Source organism: Pipra filicauda, unplaced genomic scaffold (genome assembly GCF_003945595.2).
Source record: "Pipra filicauda isolate LSUMZ 115617 unplaced genomic scaffold, ASM394559v2 scaffold30_size5312502_pilon, whole genome shotgun sequence".
Taxonomy (NCBI): Eukaryota; Metazoa; Chordata; class Aves; order Passeriformes; family Pipridae; genus Pipra; species Pipra filicauda.
Window position 1 is genome coordinate 88336 of NW_024104432.1, and position 17706 is coordinate 106041.

Consider the following 17706-nt stretch of genomic DNA (forward strand, 5'->3'; position numbering starts at 1 on the left):
GGGAGGGTGTGGTGACTGGGGAAGGGGGGGGGGGCGGAGGGAGGCGGGAAAGGTGCTGATTTCAGCCCTGTAGCGTCAGGATTGCGTCAATTTGGGTTTCAACCACGTCTTCAGTCTCGGAGCAGAGCTACTCAGAAGAGCCAAAACAGGAAGGGAGTTGCAAATCAGTGTGCAAAGGGGAGGACCGAAGGCTCCCCTCCCCCCTCTCCTCCAGTCCCCTCACAGTCTTCTTCTCCACTGTCCCCACTGCTCGTGTCTCTGGGTTTTGGGGAGTTTTTTGCTTTTTTGTTGTTGTTTTTCTTTTCCTCCTTTAATATATAGGGGTTTTTTTGTTTGTTTGTTTGTTTTTTTTAAACTGAGCTGGAAGACAGTTACTCGGGCGCTGTGAGAGCCGGGGTGATAGCAAGGCAGTGCGTTTGGTGCTCCGGGCAGGTCGCTTGGCATCCGGGGAGGCGGCTCCCGCACCCCTGGACCGCGGCTCCAGCACCGCGGAGAGCGAATCCAGCACCCCGGACAGCGGCTCCAAGCCCCGGGAGCAGCTCCAGCACCGCGGAGAGCGGCTCCAGACCTCTTGCCAGAGGCTCCAAGCCCCGGCCAGCGGCTCCAAGCCCCGCGGACAGAGGCTCAGGACCCGCGGGCACCGCACGCCCCCAACATGGCTCCGATCGCCGACACCCGCCAGCAGTTCGGTGAGTGCATCCCGTGCATCCCTGCCCCGGATCCCTTCACTGGGGGACGGGGGCTCTTCCCCTCCCCGAGAGAAGAGCAGCCTCCGCTGAGCTACCCAGCGCCTCCCAGCACGCAGCTTCTTGGGAGGAACGTGGTTCCCCCCATCCCCTCCAGTTCTGTTCCATCTCAGAAGTTGTGTGAATTTTCTTTCTTTCTCTCCCCTCTCTTTCTTCCTCCTCACCCGTTCCCCCCTTCCCCCGGTAAAGTACCGAAAGAGATAAAGAGGTTTGTTGCAGGTGCATTTTTTGGATGAGAGAGATTTGGGGTTGTTTTCCGTGTCTTGGTTAAAGTAGCATGCCTCCGGAGTTAAATGATGTAAGTGCATCCTGTGCCACACAGAAAATCTTTGTTCGAGACATTGTTGGAATAATTGTCCTTCCTTCTTTTTTCTTGTTGTAGGTCAATCGTTAGTCAAAGTGAAAGGCAGTCTTGCAAAGGGCATTGCTAGGAAGATGAAAATACAGGATTTTAGTGGTTTTAGCTGAACAGCTGCATCTTGAGCACATTGGGTTCACTGAGAATAGCAAAGATGACAATGAACTTTTCAGTTTTGTCATTTCTATGCACTGGATGTACTGTGATACCAGAAGTTTCAGAAACAGTCATATAAGTGCATTATAAAATACATACATAAATTGCTTTACTCAGAAAAGCAGTAAGTAGAAACATTTCTGAACTCTGCTTTGCAAATATTGACTCCAGTGTACATTATATTTGGTCTAGCAGTGGTTTGATTCAAAGATCATTCCACTGACTTAAGTGAAGAGAATCCAGATTTATATCACATAACTGGAATAATAATTTGCCCAAGAATCAATAGGTGATGCTTCCTATTAATGCACTGCCTTGAATGTTAACATTATGAAAACTGCAAGAAATTCAGGTTGCAACTTAACTAGCTGTGAATATAAAAGCATTTCAGTTACCACTTTGTATTCTTTCCTATTCCACCCACTCGATATTTTTAACCACAATTGTGACATCATGGTTTTCTAATTACTTATTTAAGAAAGATAATTAATATTTTAAACATAAAATTGATTTTACCACTGCTTTCAGCAGTTGTAGAATTAAAGTAGAACATATCCATTACTATAAAAAGTCTATCAACTCATGAGGAAGTATTGTAAATGTGCAAATCATTCTTAAAAGCCATTAAAGTATTCTGATTAGTTTTCAATTACTTTTAGCCTTCTACTTTTATATCATGCATATTTAAATTTCTGAAGCCCAGGGAGTTCCTGAAACTCAGAGCCATGTGTTTAACTTAGGGAAAATACTTTTATTTATGTATAAGATTTTCATTCATTTCAGTAAGTTCTTACAATTAAGGATATAGACTGGTACAGCTCGTAGGTGTAAGGAAAGTGACACAAATGTTGTCAGAAGAAATTAATATCCAGGTCTGATCCTTTCTGTGCTGGAACATTATGTCCTACTTTGTTCTGATAGTATTGTTGTGGATTTTTTTTTTTTTTTCTGAATCATCCCACTAAAAAGCAAAGGTATAGTGGCAGTGCATTTATCTGCCCAACTTTTACCTGGATGGAGCTGATTCGATGATATATACGGGGGGATACTTTTGCTTTACTCATCCGGAATGATCATTTGCAAGAGAACCACAACTGTTATATAATTGCCCTTATGCATAAACAATGTCATTCCATTAATATTCTACTGGACATCCACTGTTGCAGGGAATAAAGATTAAGCTCTGATTGTTACATTGTGGGAGGTTTAAACTCATTTAGTAATGTTACTTATGGGCAAAATTGGATTTCCAATTAGATGTGCTCATTTACCCTTCGATGCATGCTTTGAAGGACTAATGATGCTCTATATGTAAGCAATGTATCCACATGGCAATGGAGGTTGTAAGACTTGTTCAGGTTTCTCTTTATTCAGTTGAAGGATGGGATTCATATTAAGGTAGAAGAGATTTAGTATTTTAGTGTTTCTCTTATATACTCCTAAGAAGTACTGACCCTTTCTGTAAACTCCCCATAAGCTTTGATTCATAGTGTCTTAAATGCAAAGCTTGATGGTTATCAATGATACATATAACAGGTTTTTTTCAGCTTTGAACTCACATGTGACTACCTAATGTCACATCCATCTGGAAAAGACACTTGGTATGTAATTATTCTAAATTTTCTTGATAGACTTCCTCCTGCAAAGTATTGAAAATCCCAGTGAAACTGTTGAGTGCTATAACCTCCAATTAAACTCACTTCTTTCAAGAGATACCTCCAGGCAATTATGGGATCAGACCATAAAAAATGAGTTAATTGAGTGTACAAAGTATTCTAGGAAATAGTATGAAAAGCAGATGATGTATCTATAAGTAATGCATACTTCAGAATATGTTTTATCTAACCAACAAAACTCCATAAACTCAAAGCTGAAATCTTCTGAGAGCTGGTATTGCTCACAGACATTTAAACTCAGAAACCACACACAGAGGCTTGAGATAGTCGAGAAATTGTGAACTGTGATTATTATTAGGATGGGAATAGTATTTTTCTCCCTAACACTCCGTGTGTGGAAAAATACTAGCACAACAAGCATTCCTTAGTGTGGGACTGCACTCTCATGCCTGCAGGTGGCGAGCAATATGTACAATGCAAAGCACTTTCAGTCTGTCGATCCTGCTGCTGTTACCATCTCGTCTCAGTCTGGTTTGCTAAATTAGTACTTTATTAAATATCACACAGAGTCCAAAGCATCGCTGCTTATGTGCTTGTTGCTATTTATTTGGTTTGCAGATGAAATTCCTACAGTGGTTGGGATCTTTAGTGCGTTTGGCCTTGTCTTCTCTGTCTCTCTATTTGCTTGGATCTGCTGCCAACGCAAATCTTCCAAATCCAATAAGACCCCTCCATATAAGTTTGTCCATGTTCTGAAGGGGGTTGATATTTACCCTGAGAATCTCAACAGCAAGAAGAAGTTTGGGGCAGATGATAAAAGTGAAGCAAAGAACAAATCAGCAGTGCCAAAGAATTCTCTCCATCTTGACCTGGAGAAGAGAGATCTAAATGGTAACTTCCCCAAAACAACCACAAAAACGCAGAGCTCTCCAGATCTTGACAATGCTTCTCCTAAGCACTTTGCAGAAAGGAAGAAAGATTCAGTATCCCCCGATAGTTTAAAATCCATCACGTCCCTGTCATCTGAAGATAAACAAGACAAGCTAGGAACTCTCTTTTTCTCCTTAGAGTACAACTTTGAGAAAAAGGCATTTGTAGTGAACATCAAAGAAGCTCGTGGACTGCCAGCAATGGATGAACAGTCAATGACTTCTGATCCCTACATCAAAATGACAATCCTGCCTGAGAAAAAGCACAAGGTGAAAACCAGAGTGCTGAGAAAAACCTTAGATCCAGCTTTCGATGAGACTTTCACGTTTTATGGGATCCCCTACAGCCAAATTCAAGACCTAACACTTCACTTCATGGTCTTGAGCTTTGACAGATTTTCCAGAGATGATGTCATTGGAGAAGTCCTCATTCCCCTCGCTGGAATTGAACTCTCAGAAGGAAGGCTGCTCATGGACAGAGAGATCATCAAAAGAAATGTTAGGGTAACATCTTATTTATTTAAACTTTAAGAATGTTGTGCTAGTGTTAGCTATGATTCTTGGGTAATGCTGCCACCATTTTAGAAAGAAAACTGAAAAAGCTCACCATGTGATTCATGGAGATGCTTTCATAATGACGGTATGAGGAAGCCATTACATAAATGCAATCAAAAAAACCATTAAAATGAGCATGTTGCAAGAAATTACTGATGTCCTAAACTCTAATTGTTTATTCAGCTGGTCCAGCAGGTTTAAGTGGACCAATTTATGCCAGGTCAAATGGCCTCAATCTAGACCAATTTGTTTTTAATTGCTTTTAAATGAAAGAATATAAATATTTATATATTATTCCCTTACTCTTCCCTCCCCCTTTCTATTTGATGTCATTCTTTCTTAAATTTTACTGAAGTCAATGTAAATCTTTAATTTCTACTACATGGGTTGTGTAGCAGACTCTTAAAGAATGTAGGTAGTCTTTAGTTACTGGAATTGGAACCTGTTGGGGACCATACTGTTGATGCAGTAGTCTGTTCTTGCACTTTGGTGTTGTTACTACCTTCTCTCTTGTGAATTTTGACACAAGCTGCAGCTTTGCTAAAGATAGTAAGACACAAGGGAGAAGCCAAAAACTTACTGAAGTCAATGGCAAAACCTACTGACTTCACTGGGATAAAAATATTTCACACCCTGTTGTCTCATTTCTAAATATAAGGATCATTTACAGCCATCACAGCTGCAAGACAGAAATGCACATGCATCACACACACTGCTCTTAATCTCTACTAAGGAGGTGAAATGTGTATTGACTTTCAATTTGATTGTTTCCAAAGAGCAAGCATACTGCCAAATCAAATAAATGTCTACTAGGCACCATACCTATAACTAATATTGTTATTTTGCAATTCTATCACTATATTACAACAAATATAACCATATCACTGATCTTTTGTTGATAACTTATTGGATTTTCTGGTATAGAAAGTACTACTCTTGTTTTCCTTCTTCCTGAGAAATAAATTACTGCTAATTCAAATCTAATAATCATAGAGAAATTCTTTGATCTCACCTTTATTTCATGTATATTATACTGCTTTAGAAAGTGTCAGGAGCTAACAGCTTGAATCATTCATGTTTAAAATGTTTTACTGAATATTTTTTATTTACCTTCATTAGATTTCCTCTCTCCAATACATATATATGGAATTTTGTTTTGGTTAAGATTTTTTTTGTTTACTGAGATTTCTTTTTTTCTCAGGATGTAGGATTTCAATTCTATCCTCTGAAGCTAATGATACCATGTAAACCTCCACTTTCATTTATTTATTATTTATTTTTGTTCAGTCTAATAAGCAATCATAAGAAAAGCTATATAACTACAGTAGAGGGAAATTATATTCACTATGTTATATCCTTTTGCATAGTTTTAGAGCATACACTTATGTAACATTTCATAAATCTTCTTAATTCTGTCGATATAATTGCTTACAAATAGTTTTATTTCTTTTTTCTTTGCTTTGCTTTCCTCAGAAGTCATCTGGGCGTGGAGAATTACTGGTGTCTCTCTGTTATCAGTCTACAACAAACACACTCACTGTTGTTGTTTTAAAAGCCAGGCATCTACCTAAATCTGATGTGTCAGGACTATCAGGTAATGGTTTTAATAATGGATGTGCCCTAAGAATATAAAAGAGAATGAGAGAAGACAGCTGAAATGCGGCATTTCAAATCCCATAAATGCAGAAATGGTGTTTCTATTATTTACAGCCTATTCATTTTATTCATATCTAGGTCAACGTTTTATTTTCAGGATATGTATTTTACAAATTTGTTCTTCAATCACACCAAAAAAAGGTGGCATCTGTTAGCAGTGGAAACCAATGACTTTTTTGATTGTCTTGAACAGAATCCATCTGCCATAAGTATGAGATGTTGTTTGCAGATACTAAAAGCTTTTATTTATGACAAAAAATCAGTTTATTTGTGGAAGATCAGTGTTGAATGAGATCATCATATGGTTTACCTCAGCTTTGCACCAAGAAAAGCAACCAGTACATCTGTGTTGAGTTTGGAACACTGAGCACTAGCATTTCTTTGGCAAGGTGAAAAGGTGAACCATGCCAGTGTTGGAAGCAGGCTGTAACACAACACCCATGCTTTATCATGATCCAAACTTAGGGTGCACTAAGATGGATCAGGTTTTGCCCTCTCTCCTCCTTGACTTATGTCATTTCTCATTCAGAGGAACCTCCTTTGAAGCCAATTCTAGAATTGCATTTAGATGCACAGTAAGTCTAGATAACATAATAACAGTATAAAATTTAATGTTAAATATATAAGGATAAGACTAACACACAAAAACAACAGCAGACAACAAAGGACTACTGTAGCACATCTACTGCTGATTCTTTATACAACTGATAGTCTTTCATTTCACAGGATTGTTTGAAAGAAGCAGAAGATGAAGTAGTTTTGGGAAACATTGCATAGTAATTACTACAGCCAATAATACAGTTTTTCTATTTCTCATATCAAGAAATATTCCAATTTATCTAGAAAATCAACCTATTCTGAATCTAAAGCAACAAAGCCATAGATAACTCCCCTCAGACTCCATTTAGATCCTCCTTCTGATCTCAATTTTGTTCACATATCAGAAGGAGAAAGGATATAAATGGAGCCCAACAACCTACTCTACTAAAAGAGAGCATACGTACTTTTAACAATCCATCCCAAAGTCACATGAGAGGTTGGAGGTTCCATGAAGACAGTGTGACAGCAAGCTGATCTCAATAGACCAAGCCTGGCTAAGGTTTATACAGGCAGGAAAACAGATTGATTAAAAAAACTGCTCACAACAGCCACCTGGACCCCATAGAATATCCAAACTACACATTTGTTTACTACACCTCTTATCAGTAAAGCTATAAATTTTTTTGCTCTTTCTGCTTCCCTCAGTGGAGCCTTGCTAACCATAATGGAAATTTAGTATTTCTACAGTATTACTATAGTATTTCTACCTGGACACCTGCTTCATTTAGGCAGGTCCTCATTGTTTTCTGTTCATCCATAAGGCCAGGTTCATAAGATATTTGGGTGTCAGCAGTATACTGCACTCAGGACGGTTATTATTTCCTCTGTAACTTTCCCCTCATCCCAACGTTAATCTTGGACAAAGAAGAGGATGGAATAGTGTTTCTATGGGATAGACCAAACAATTCCATAATTTAACCTCCCTAGAAAGAGGGATTTTTTTGTTTTTACTCAGAACCTGCTCCATTTTCACAATCTCCTTGGTTTCCTTGGTCACTGGTGTTGAGGTCTCCTAACAGACCTAATGAAATCAAGTGGAACACTCCGGAACTTATCTAGTACCTTGTCAGAGACAGCAGTCAGAAAATGTCCTTTAAAAAGAAATGAAAAATAGTGTGAATCATCTGATGGATATTGATTTTGATATTTTTAATGTTTGTGGGACACATATTAATTTCAAAACCAATGAACATTTTCATCACATGAAGCTTTATTTCTGATATGTTTATTATGGTAATGGAGTATGAAAGTGAAGAGGTATTGTGTTTTACCCCACTCCTGGAAGACTGCTTTAAGTTCAAGGAAAAAAATACCTTTTAATCATCTAACTATTTCAGTCTGATAACTCTGACACAATATTTGTAAATACAGGTCAGTTTTAATATTACTTTTTCTAAAAAAGTGTTCAACTATTCTTGATAGTTAACTGGGTAATCGTTTACAAAGAATATAGTCTTTGACTGAGTCCAATAGGAAAGATTTTGTACTACATCACTGCACCATGAGAACCTGGAAACAGGCCGACATTTGCACTGAATAAATGCCAAGGTACTTGAAAGCAACGGGTTTTAAAATGTTCTATAGAATTCCTCTGAAAGAAGAAATATGGCCATTGTTGAAGACAACAACGAGGGAATCTCACAGTAATGGAATAATTATAGGGAACATAAACACTCAAAGTTGTTTGACAGCTGAAAAAATGGACATTTTCCTTTCCCTTATTCAATAATAGTAGAGCACAAATATAAAGTCAAATACATATCTTAACAACAGACATACCATTACATTTAAAGTTTTGTGTCAAATTTGTTCAATAACAATCTGTGGCAGCAATTTAATCAAGCTAATTGACTTTGGTTGAACCACAGCAGAAATATCACATCCATTTTTCCGTTCTCTCAGCAAAAGTTTATTATCTTCTTTTTGAGGCTTTTCTTTGCATTAGTCTTGTTATCACTGATGGTAAAATGTGTGTAAAGCAGATTTCTGTTACACATAAATATGTAATGATACATATTCTTCAGAGTCCCTCAGAAATTTGTGCACTTTCAGACTACCTTTGCAGGTAGTAGAGATGTTGTTAGGGTTAAAGGACTGTGGGACAGGATTTATCTCATAAAGGAGACACCTGCATTTGATCACAGTCTAAACTTCACTGGCTGTCTTGGTCATATCTTTGGTGACCGTAAAGGGACATCGAAGGGGTAATTCAGCTGTAAACAAAAAGATTGGATGAGATGAATCATCTTTCATAGCTTGAAACATCTACTCATTGCGATGTAATTACAGTGGATAGTTATGGAATTTACCATTAATTAGATGGAAGAATTTCTAAACAACACTCTTCAATATCTCACCTGTGCTCTTTTTTTTCATTTCAGACCCTTATGTCAAAGTGAACCTGTACCACGCTAAGAAGAGAATTTCTAAAAAGAAAACCCATGTGAAGAAGTGCACCCCCAACGCAGTGTTCAATGAATTGTTTGTCTTTGATATTCCTTGCGAGGGCCTTGATGATATCAGCATTGAGTTTCTGGTTTTAGACTCAGATAGGGGGTCAAGGAATGAGGTCATTGGCCGGTTAACTTTGGGATCTTCAGCAGAAGGAACAGGTGGAGAGCACTGGAAAGAAATTTGCGAATATCCTAGGAGACAAATTGCCAAATGGCATATGTTATGTGATGGTTAGCAGCTTAGAGAGGGATTGGAACTTTTAAAACTATATATATTTCCATAGGCAAGGAGCAATTTTTTTTCTTTGCTATGTATAATTACGAGCTTTTAATTTCAAGACTTTTTTTTTTTTTTTGGGTGGGGGGGTTGAAATAAAACTGAATTGAATTATCAGAACAGAAGGTAACTAAATTTTCACAGTAAATAACAGAATTTCTGTATCATTAGACTTTAGCATAATGGGATCAGATTCATATTATTCTAGAGTTTAAATAGGCTGTAACTTCTGAAGCACTATGAACTTCAATAGGAACAGACTATATTTTATGAAAAAGTCACTGGAAACTTTATTATTACTGTTATATAGAAGAAGATAACCTCATTATAATATAGCACTAGCTTTGAAAAACCCACCTATGGCTTATTGATAAGGGGATGAATTTATAAAAGCCATGGGGAATGAGGGTGAGTAGGAGGGGAATTCCTTCTGCTCCTCCACCAAATCCTTCTTTTATGAAACTTTAATTACTGTTTGTAAGTTTTGGTTATTTATACTTTGATCATCCCAAAGAATGAAGAGGTTTTCAACATTTTGTTTTACATATCACCGCACGTGCAACTAGTTGTTTTATGTGTGGAAATACTACATCATTATTTACACTTGGATTTTTTAATATGTATTTATATAATTTGTTTTATTACAGTGACCAAAATAGATTCATTCTTCAAATTGTTGAGCAAGTTAACAAACATTTTTTTGTTAAAAGGGCTCCTTTACGGGTGACTGTACATGTTACAGTATAGCTAGAATTTGGGGTTTGATATGGCTTGTGTTTTTTTCCTCTAGGTAGGATTACACTTTAAACATTTCAAGCCATAGAAAAACAATTCTGTTGAGTTGAGGTAACACACAGGATATTACAGTCAATGACTTTTCACCAATTATTTTTTAATCATTCAATAGTACTTAAAGAAAAGCTGTTTCTTTTTGTTTGTTTCATTAAAGAATTAAAAAATAGTGAGACAGAGAACAAAACCTTATTCTGCTGTTTAACTTCCTGAATTGTAATTAATGTCATTACAGTCAGTACCAATATACTGACTGTATATTGTATTTAAAGCATTTTTAAAACTTTTGCAGAATAGGAAATCAAGCTCACATTATAATTTCTCAAGTATTATGTAGACAAAGTACTTGGAAAGTGCTTTTCACTTAGATTATATGAATTAATGTACATTACTGATTGTACTGAAAATCGGTGGTGGTGGTAAGGGAAAATAACATTCTGATTTCATATCAGCATGACATAAGTCTATTTAAACTTAAACTGTGTCAGGCTGGGGAAATAGCAAGTGTAACTATAACAAATATACAAGTAAAGCATTTAGACCTGTGAAAGTTAGTCTTGGTCACACCAGATAGGTTTTTTAGGTTGTCAGAACTATAGCACAACTATAAGCAGATTATTTCCTATGGTTTGTACACTAATTTCTGATACAGAATTGTTTGCAAATATTAGTCCTGCTTCATTTTCAATTACAATATATATATAAAGAAGAAGATAATGATGTTAGTTGTTGACATAAGAAGGATTTTAAAAGTGGAAAACCATTTTCAGTATTTTTGCATCCGTCATTTTGTCATGTGTAGTCCCATTGAAGTAAATGAGACTCTTTGGGAATTAAGGTATTGCTCAATGTGAGTAAAGGTAGCAGGATGGGCATGCCAGGTTAAAAAAAACCACAAACATACATTGAATGTCAAACTACTTTCATTAAACAACAGACTTAGGTCCTATTAAAAACTATTGGGGATTTGTTGTCTACTTTACCTGTTCTCATATGGCCAAACTATGTTTGCAGGAAAGGACACTGAAATATGAAATATGCAAGTAGACAAATAGTACTGGAAGAATTCCATTGAGGTTCTTCCAGGTTTTGTGTCAGTATTTTCTCCAGTTTTTGAGAATGTGTTTGATACAACAGTGTTTATAGATTTCTGTAAAAATACATTTTCAAAATAACATAAACATGCTTTTTATGATGATGCTCAATGTAAAAATATTGCGTATTGTATGTAAAAAGGAGAGGAATCTTTTTTGATTATTTCTTTAGAAAGTTGATTAACTGCTTAAGGGCTAGAGTTTGCCAGCCACATTCAAGCAGAGCTAATCCAAAGCCACCAAGTGAAAGGAAAGATGCCCACAGGCTTCAGAGGGGTTTGAAGTGCATTCACAGAGCAAAACTCTTCTTCTGAGTCAACCCAACAATGTCACTGGGACCATGGATAAGGATAGATAAGGGGATACCATTTGATCCAATGGAGACTGGGAGAGTTTAAGTTCAGTATCACACAGCCAGAGTTGTTACAATTTCTAGTAAGGAAAGAACTATACTGAAAGTGATTGCATGAAAGAGAGTGGGACAGCTTGTAATTAACAAGAGATGGAGGTTTTGTATATTGGCCCATAAGTAGTATATTATGTCTAAAAATCAGATGACAGGACTCATCTGTCTCCAATGGAAACAAAATACAACATTAAGAGATAATAGTTCCATCTTTCTGAATTAAAGCTGGGCTGTGATCATCTTTCATTTTGCATCCAACAAGTCGTCATCAATTTTTTCTTAATTTTTTTTTCTTTTGAGTTTCTGTAGCAGCTTGAGGGTTAATATTTCTACCAGCTAAATGCAGTTCTTGCTGGGGGATGGGGGGGAAGCAACAGACAAGGGAAGAAAGACACTTTTATCAAATCTAAAATACTCTGTAAATAGATTTGATTTTTTTTTTCCATTTGAAGCAATGTTTAGCTTGGAAAGTTGAGTAAAGACAACTTGTAACTCATTTTAAACCAGACAAGGCAGGAGCGAATGTAGACCTGTACTGAGATGAGAAATTCTGCTGTTTTATAAAGTATTCAATTCTCATTGTGAATATCTTGAACTCTGTTAAGGATACTGTACTGTATTAAACATGTAAAAAATGATGTTTGTCTAAGTAGCTTACAAAAATAATAACTCCTTGAATGGGAGACTACTCATGTCTGGAGATCTGTCGTAACTAAATACCTGATTCGTTATGGTGTTGTAACTTAATAGAAGCTATTCAAGAGGAAGCATGGTGTATGAGATTTTGTAAGTTATTTGTGCTGGTTCTGTATGTTGTGCCATCTGTGTAAGACAAGAATAAACTGCTGCTTTTGTTCATCCCATCCCAAAATAACTATCCCGCCAATGTATCTTTTCCAGAGATTTTGGCTATTTTTTGTGTTCATGGTCTACTTTCTCATGTTCTATCAAAAAAAATTTGACTTGCAACATCTTCCTCTTCTCACAGAGGTGGATTAGACTTGTTCTACCAAACACTACCCATGCATATCACATGTTCTTTATTCCTAGCTGCTTACTGCATACTTATATGAGTCTTTGATTGTACTGTACACTCAGACTATAACCTGGAACATAGCCCTACATGGACTAATATACAGATGTAAGAAAGATAGAATTCTGATATATTAGGTGGAAGAAGCAAAATTCAAGTCACATTATATTACTGTCATTTTAGTTGTTTTCCGGAAGCAAAAAATATCCCCATGTCTATCAGATGGTATGACTTCCTTTAGGAAAAAGGAATTCATGTCAGGAACCAGTTTTTCAGATGAGTTTGGAAGTTATGGTAGAGAAAGCATTCATTCAACTGCTGTACACGAATACAAAGTTTGATTCTGTGGTCTCTAAGATTATTAGGGTATTCACCAGCACAGAACCAAAAACTAGGGAAGGAAGAACGCAACTGCAGCTGGGATACACGTTGCCATTTAATGACTACCATTATGAGTCTACAACCAGTCAACTGGAAGAGTATGGGTTTCCCTTTCCCCATCCACGACGTGGGGGAGCCCAGCTCTAGTTCCTTCTCCGTCTGAAGAACCATTTCCGACGTCTTGTGGGACGGGGAAGGGGGACTCCAGAAACAGGGTTTTTCAGGCCCCGAGCCTGGAGGGGAGAGGTGCCCTCCCCTCCCCCCACCACCCACGTGGCTCCATGGCAGGCACAGAGACAGCACACCGGGCGTGGAGAGGAGGCAAGAGAGAGTTTATTGTTGGGAAGGGGTTTATAAGGCTTTTAGGAGGGTCAAAGGGGAACCAATCACGAGTTCAGGGTCACACAAAAGAAACCATCAGGTAAGGGGTCAACAGCCAATAGGAAGGGGTTAAACAAAGGACCAATGGGACGCCTCGGGACATCTTTCCCAGGACACTCCTGCATGGGAGATAACAGTTGCTGTGGGGGGTATTGGGAAGAAGAAACACGTGTTTGCAAAGGGACCACAAAGAGCCATTTTAAGACATGTTTAAACAAGTTTCTCATCAGGTATAGTGCTACAGAAGAGATCCCTGATCTTTTTCACAGAAATCAATTACAGTATCCACTAGCCAAATGCATGAAACGGAACCTCTTGCATGGTTATAAGGGGCTTATAGAAAAGTGTTAAACCTCAGGGATTTGTCCTCCATAGAAGAAGAGGAGATCTGTAAGCCCCTTCTATTTTTACAGCATCATGAATAGCAACATGTTACACACACAGTAAAAATACATATCCACAGATGCCTATGAACAACACTTATCCTAAAACGAGATTCAAATATGTTCTATGTAAAGCTACTACCTTCTTATCTGCTCTCTGCCTTATGATGCCTCATGAAGGTGCTGAACAGCTCATGGCACTCTTGTGGCTGCTGTAACTGGCACTGACATTTGCTTTGCTGCTGGTGATCGCTGTTTGGTACTGCAAAGCCGTTTGGTGTACTGAGACCACTGCTCCACCTTCACCCAGTAATCCTGCCCAGCCCTGTGGGGAAGGGCTGTGTCTTGGCACACTGTGCTGCTCCGACTCCTGTGTCTGTTCTGCAGCCTTGGGCTTGGTCCTCTTGCGTAAAGTACCAAACTTCTCCAGCAGCAGCACAAACCCAACAGGAACTTCCAGCATTAGAAGCCCAGAACTATTGTTGCATGCTCAGAGACAGTCACCGGTCAGCAGACATCTGCCTATTTGAACTTCACTGCTGATGGTGGCCCCTCTGTTCATAGTCCCTGTGGCGTCCTGAGAAGCCCTTCCCCAGCCACCCCTCCACAGCCATTCCCAAAATGTTGCTCCAGGCTGAGGCCTTCCTCCCAGGCCTCATATCTGGACATTGAAACACTCACCAGTTGCTGGCATGTGCCATGGCCCACCTTCACTACTCCTGAAGCTGCAGCAGCCCCAGCCACAGAACTTACAGAAGTCATAAAACTTCTGGAAAGGTATACCTGTTTCTCTTTAAAAGTTCAGGATGTCACTCACCCTGCAGGTCCAGTGGGGTTTCTTGCTGTGAATCTTTCTGACAGTAACATGCTCTTAGGCCATTAAAGAATAGGTTGAGTCTGACTGGGTTTGCTTTTTTATAAGTGGACATTTTGGCATGGAATTTGGGTATAAGTGAAACATACAGGAATGCAAGGTGCCACTGGGTGACAGGTAAGTGCTGTAGGTTGTTACTGAGAGTAGCCTCACTAGGGCTGTGGTTGCACACAGGGCCGAGACAGTAGTTGTGTGCAGGAGTTCTGAGTCATAGAGTTCTGGATTGTGAGATAAATTAGAATAGATTGTTTACAATGTTAAGTTAATGTTGCAAAAAGATCCCTGTCTTTCTTCCATGTAAGAAGTACTGTGTCATGAAAGGCTCCACTAACAAAACAGAACAAAATAAGAATAAAAGAAAAAAAAAAGGCATAAAATTCAACTTGAAGAAGTTCAAAATGTACAAAGAACCATGGTAAGATAATTTTCTTTGGAAATTGCAGGTGAAAAAGCATAATTTTACAACAATATCATTGCTGTTACAATTCTTTTTTCCAGCCAGCTAAGAGTGCTGTACGGTGACTGTGATATTTAATTTAGTCTTGAAGACAACCACAGGGATAACCACAAATTTTCTCTGACAGATGCTCTAAATATTTTACATGGCTCAGAAAACATCACTGTTTTAATGGAAACAAGTAAGAAGTGTTTCACAGCATCGCTTACAATATTGATTACATCTCTGTAATACTGAAATTGACTTCAGGATAGTGTGAATGAAAATTTTGGCTGGACAATAGCAGATGGACAGGGAAATCTCTGAATGTCTGCATCTGAAGTGCCTCTCTATATTGATTTGTAGGGCAAATAAACAGTATTATAGCCTCAATTTTCCTTACAGTATCATGGGATAAAGCTTAACAACATCAATAGTAGATACTAACTTTTGTTATGAATTATTATTTTTGTTGTTCTCTGGGGCTGTAATGCTGCTCTGGGGACTGCATTTTCGTGAGATAAATCCCTCAGAGCTGAGTGCTCAAATGGATATATAGGGAGAAGAAAATAGATGTGAATCACAAATAGGTATATAACAATACAGAGTTATCCCAGGCTAAAATCAGAAGTTATATTAAACAGCAATAAAAATTATAGATAAGTAAATCAGTTTGAAGTGCACATTAGCAAAATGCCAGCAGAGAAAAAGAGGTAGAAGTCTCATACTTTTTCAGAACTAGCAAACATAAGGTATAGTTTGCCTCTGATACACCTTTATAAGTCATATAAGGAGCAGCTGAGGGAGTTGGGGGGCTCATCCTGGAGAAAAAGAGACTCAGGGGGGACCTTCTTCCTCTCTACAACTCACTGACAGGTTGGGGTTGGGCTCTGCTCCCAGGCAATGAGTGACAGAATGAGAGGACACGGCCACAAGCTGCAGCAGGAGAGGTTCAGATTTGTAGTGAGGCAGCTTTGACCTTGAGCTACAGCTGTGGCCTGGCAAAGGAACAAGTAAAACCTCATTAAGGAAGAAAGTGTGAGAAAGAGAAGAAAAACAGCTACAGATAGAAGAATGTGTTTGGATATGAGAAGAGGTGCCGGTGACCTGTCAGGAGACAGGATGGGGCACGTGCACAGAAACTGGAGACCAATTAGTGATGAGATACAGACGTGTGAACAACACTTAACCAATGACATATATTATATTAGCGCGTGGACAGAGGAAAAGCAGATAAAAAGAACAGGTTTGTTTGTAATAAAATCTTTTGCCTGCCAACCTGCAGTCTGAGAACATCATTTAGGCCACTGTCACAGATTGGACATCAGGAAAAACTTCCTCACAGAAAAGGTTGTTAAACATTGGAAAGGGCTGCCCAGGGAGGTGGTGGAGTCACCCCTCTGGAGGTGTTCAAGAAACAACTCAGTGCTATGGTCTAGTTGACAAGGTGGTGATAGGTCAAAGGTTGGACTTGATGACCTTGGAGGTCTTTTCCAACCTAAATGATTTAATAATTCTTTGATTTTGTGGCTTCTGTTGTTTGTTTTTTTTTCTCTTAATCACCCAGTCAAAGCACCATACTCTTATTTTAACCTTCTCTGATACACATCAGTTAATGGCCATTTGTTTTAACTTTAAGTTCACTGGGTATGATTGGTGTTGCATTGACTTTGAACAAGGGCTAAAAGGGTTGAATATTGCATTACTTTATATTTACAAAAATTGTCTGAAGAACTGCCGAGGTTTCACTGTTAGGAAACACTTGGGAACAAGGCTGATGCTGTCAGGTTTGGACTGATATGATGATACCAGGAAGCTTAGTTTGTCACGAGTGTTCCTCTGCCCTGCAGGGAAAGCACTTTGCTTTCATTCCTGGTTAGAAGAATGAAAGAGGGAAGTTTTGAGCAGGGCTACTTTCAGAACAAGCTACTTTGTTTACTGCTCTGCTCCAGGCTAAGTACCTGCATTACTTGTTACTTTCTTATTTGTCAAACCTTAGTTTTGCTGCCCTAGCAGACCCTTTTCATAAGTATGAACTGATGACAAGCAGCCCTACCGAGAAGGACCTGACGTGCTGGTGGATGAGAGGCTGGACATGACCCAGTTGTATGTGCTGGAAGACCAGAGACTCAATTGTATCCTGAGCTGCATCAAAAGCATTCTGGACAGCATGTTGAGGGAGGAAATTTTCCCCCTCTGCTCTGCTCTGCTCTCATGAGACCCCACTTTGAGTACTCTTTCCAGCTTTGGGAAACCCCAACATAGAAAAGGTATCAACTTTTGTTGGAGCAAGTCCAGAGCAGTTCACCAAAATGGTTAGAGGGATGGAGCACCTCTGCTGTGGGGAAAGTCTGAGAGAATTGGGATAGTTCAGCCTGGAGAAGAAAAGGCTTCAGGGTGACCTAATTGCAGCCTTTCAGTACTTGAAGGGACCTTGCAAGAAGGATGGAGACAGACTATTTACAAGGTCATGTAGGGACAGTACAAGAGGAATGGCTTCAAATTAAAGATTTATATTAGATATTAGGAAAAAATTCTTTACTCTGAGAGTGGAGAGGCCCTGGCACAGGTTACCCAGAG

The 17706-nt window shown here is 38.7% G+C and overlaps 1 protein-coding gene across 2 annotated transcripts; it reads left to right on the top strand.

Moving 5' to 3' along the window:
* The first annotated feature begins 104 nt into the window (after positions 1 to 104).
* Positions 105 to 12513, top strand: SYT4 (synaptotagmin 4). 2 transcript variants are annotated; one of them, XM_027712669.2, is made up of 4 exons: positions 105 to 689; positions 3495 to 4309; positions 5834 to 5954; positions 8998 to 12513. In XM_027712669.2, the coding sequence occupies exons 1-4, from the start codon at positions 656 to 658 to the stop codon at positions 9303 to 9305; spliced, it is 1278 nt and encodes a 425-aa protein (XP_027568470.1). In that variant the 5' UTR covers positions 105 to 655; the 3' UTR covers positions 9306 to 12513. The 2 variants fall into 2 exon arrangements, with proteins under 2 accessions (XP_027568470.1, XP_027568471.1); XM_027712670.2 differs by having other exon boundaries at positions 3495 to 4303.
* The last annotated feature ends 5193 nt before the right edge of the window (positions 12514 to 17706 follow it).

Excerpts from the sequence above, each read along its gene's own strand:
- SYT4 (XM_027712669.2), top strand. The coding sequence starts at position 656 with ATGGCTCCGATCGCCGACACCCGCCAGCAGTTCG. Across the intron at positions 4,310-5,833 it reads TCATCAAAAGAAATGTTAGG|AAGTCATCTGGGCGTGGAGA; the intron begins GTAACATCTTAT and ends TGCTTTCCTCAG. Across the intron at positions 5,955-8,997 it reads TGATGTGTCAGGACTATCAG|ACCCTTATGTCAAAGTGAAC; the intron begins GTAATGGTTTTA and ends TTTTCATTTCAG.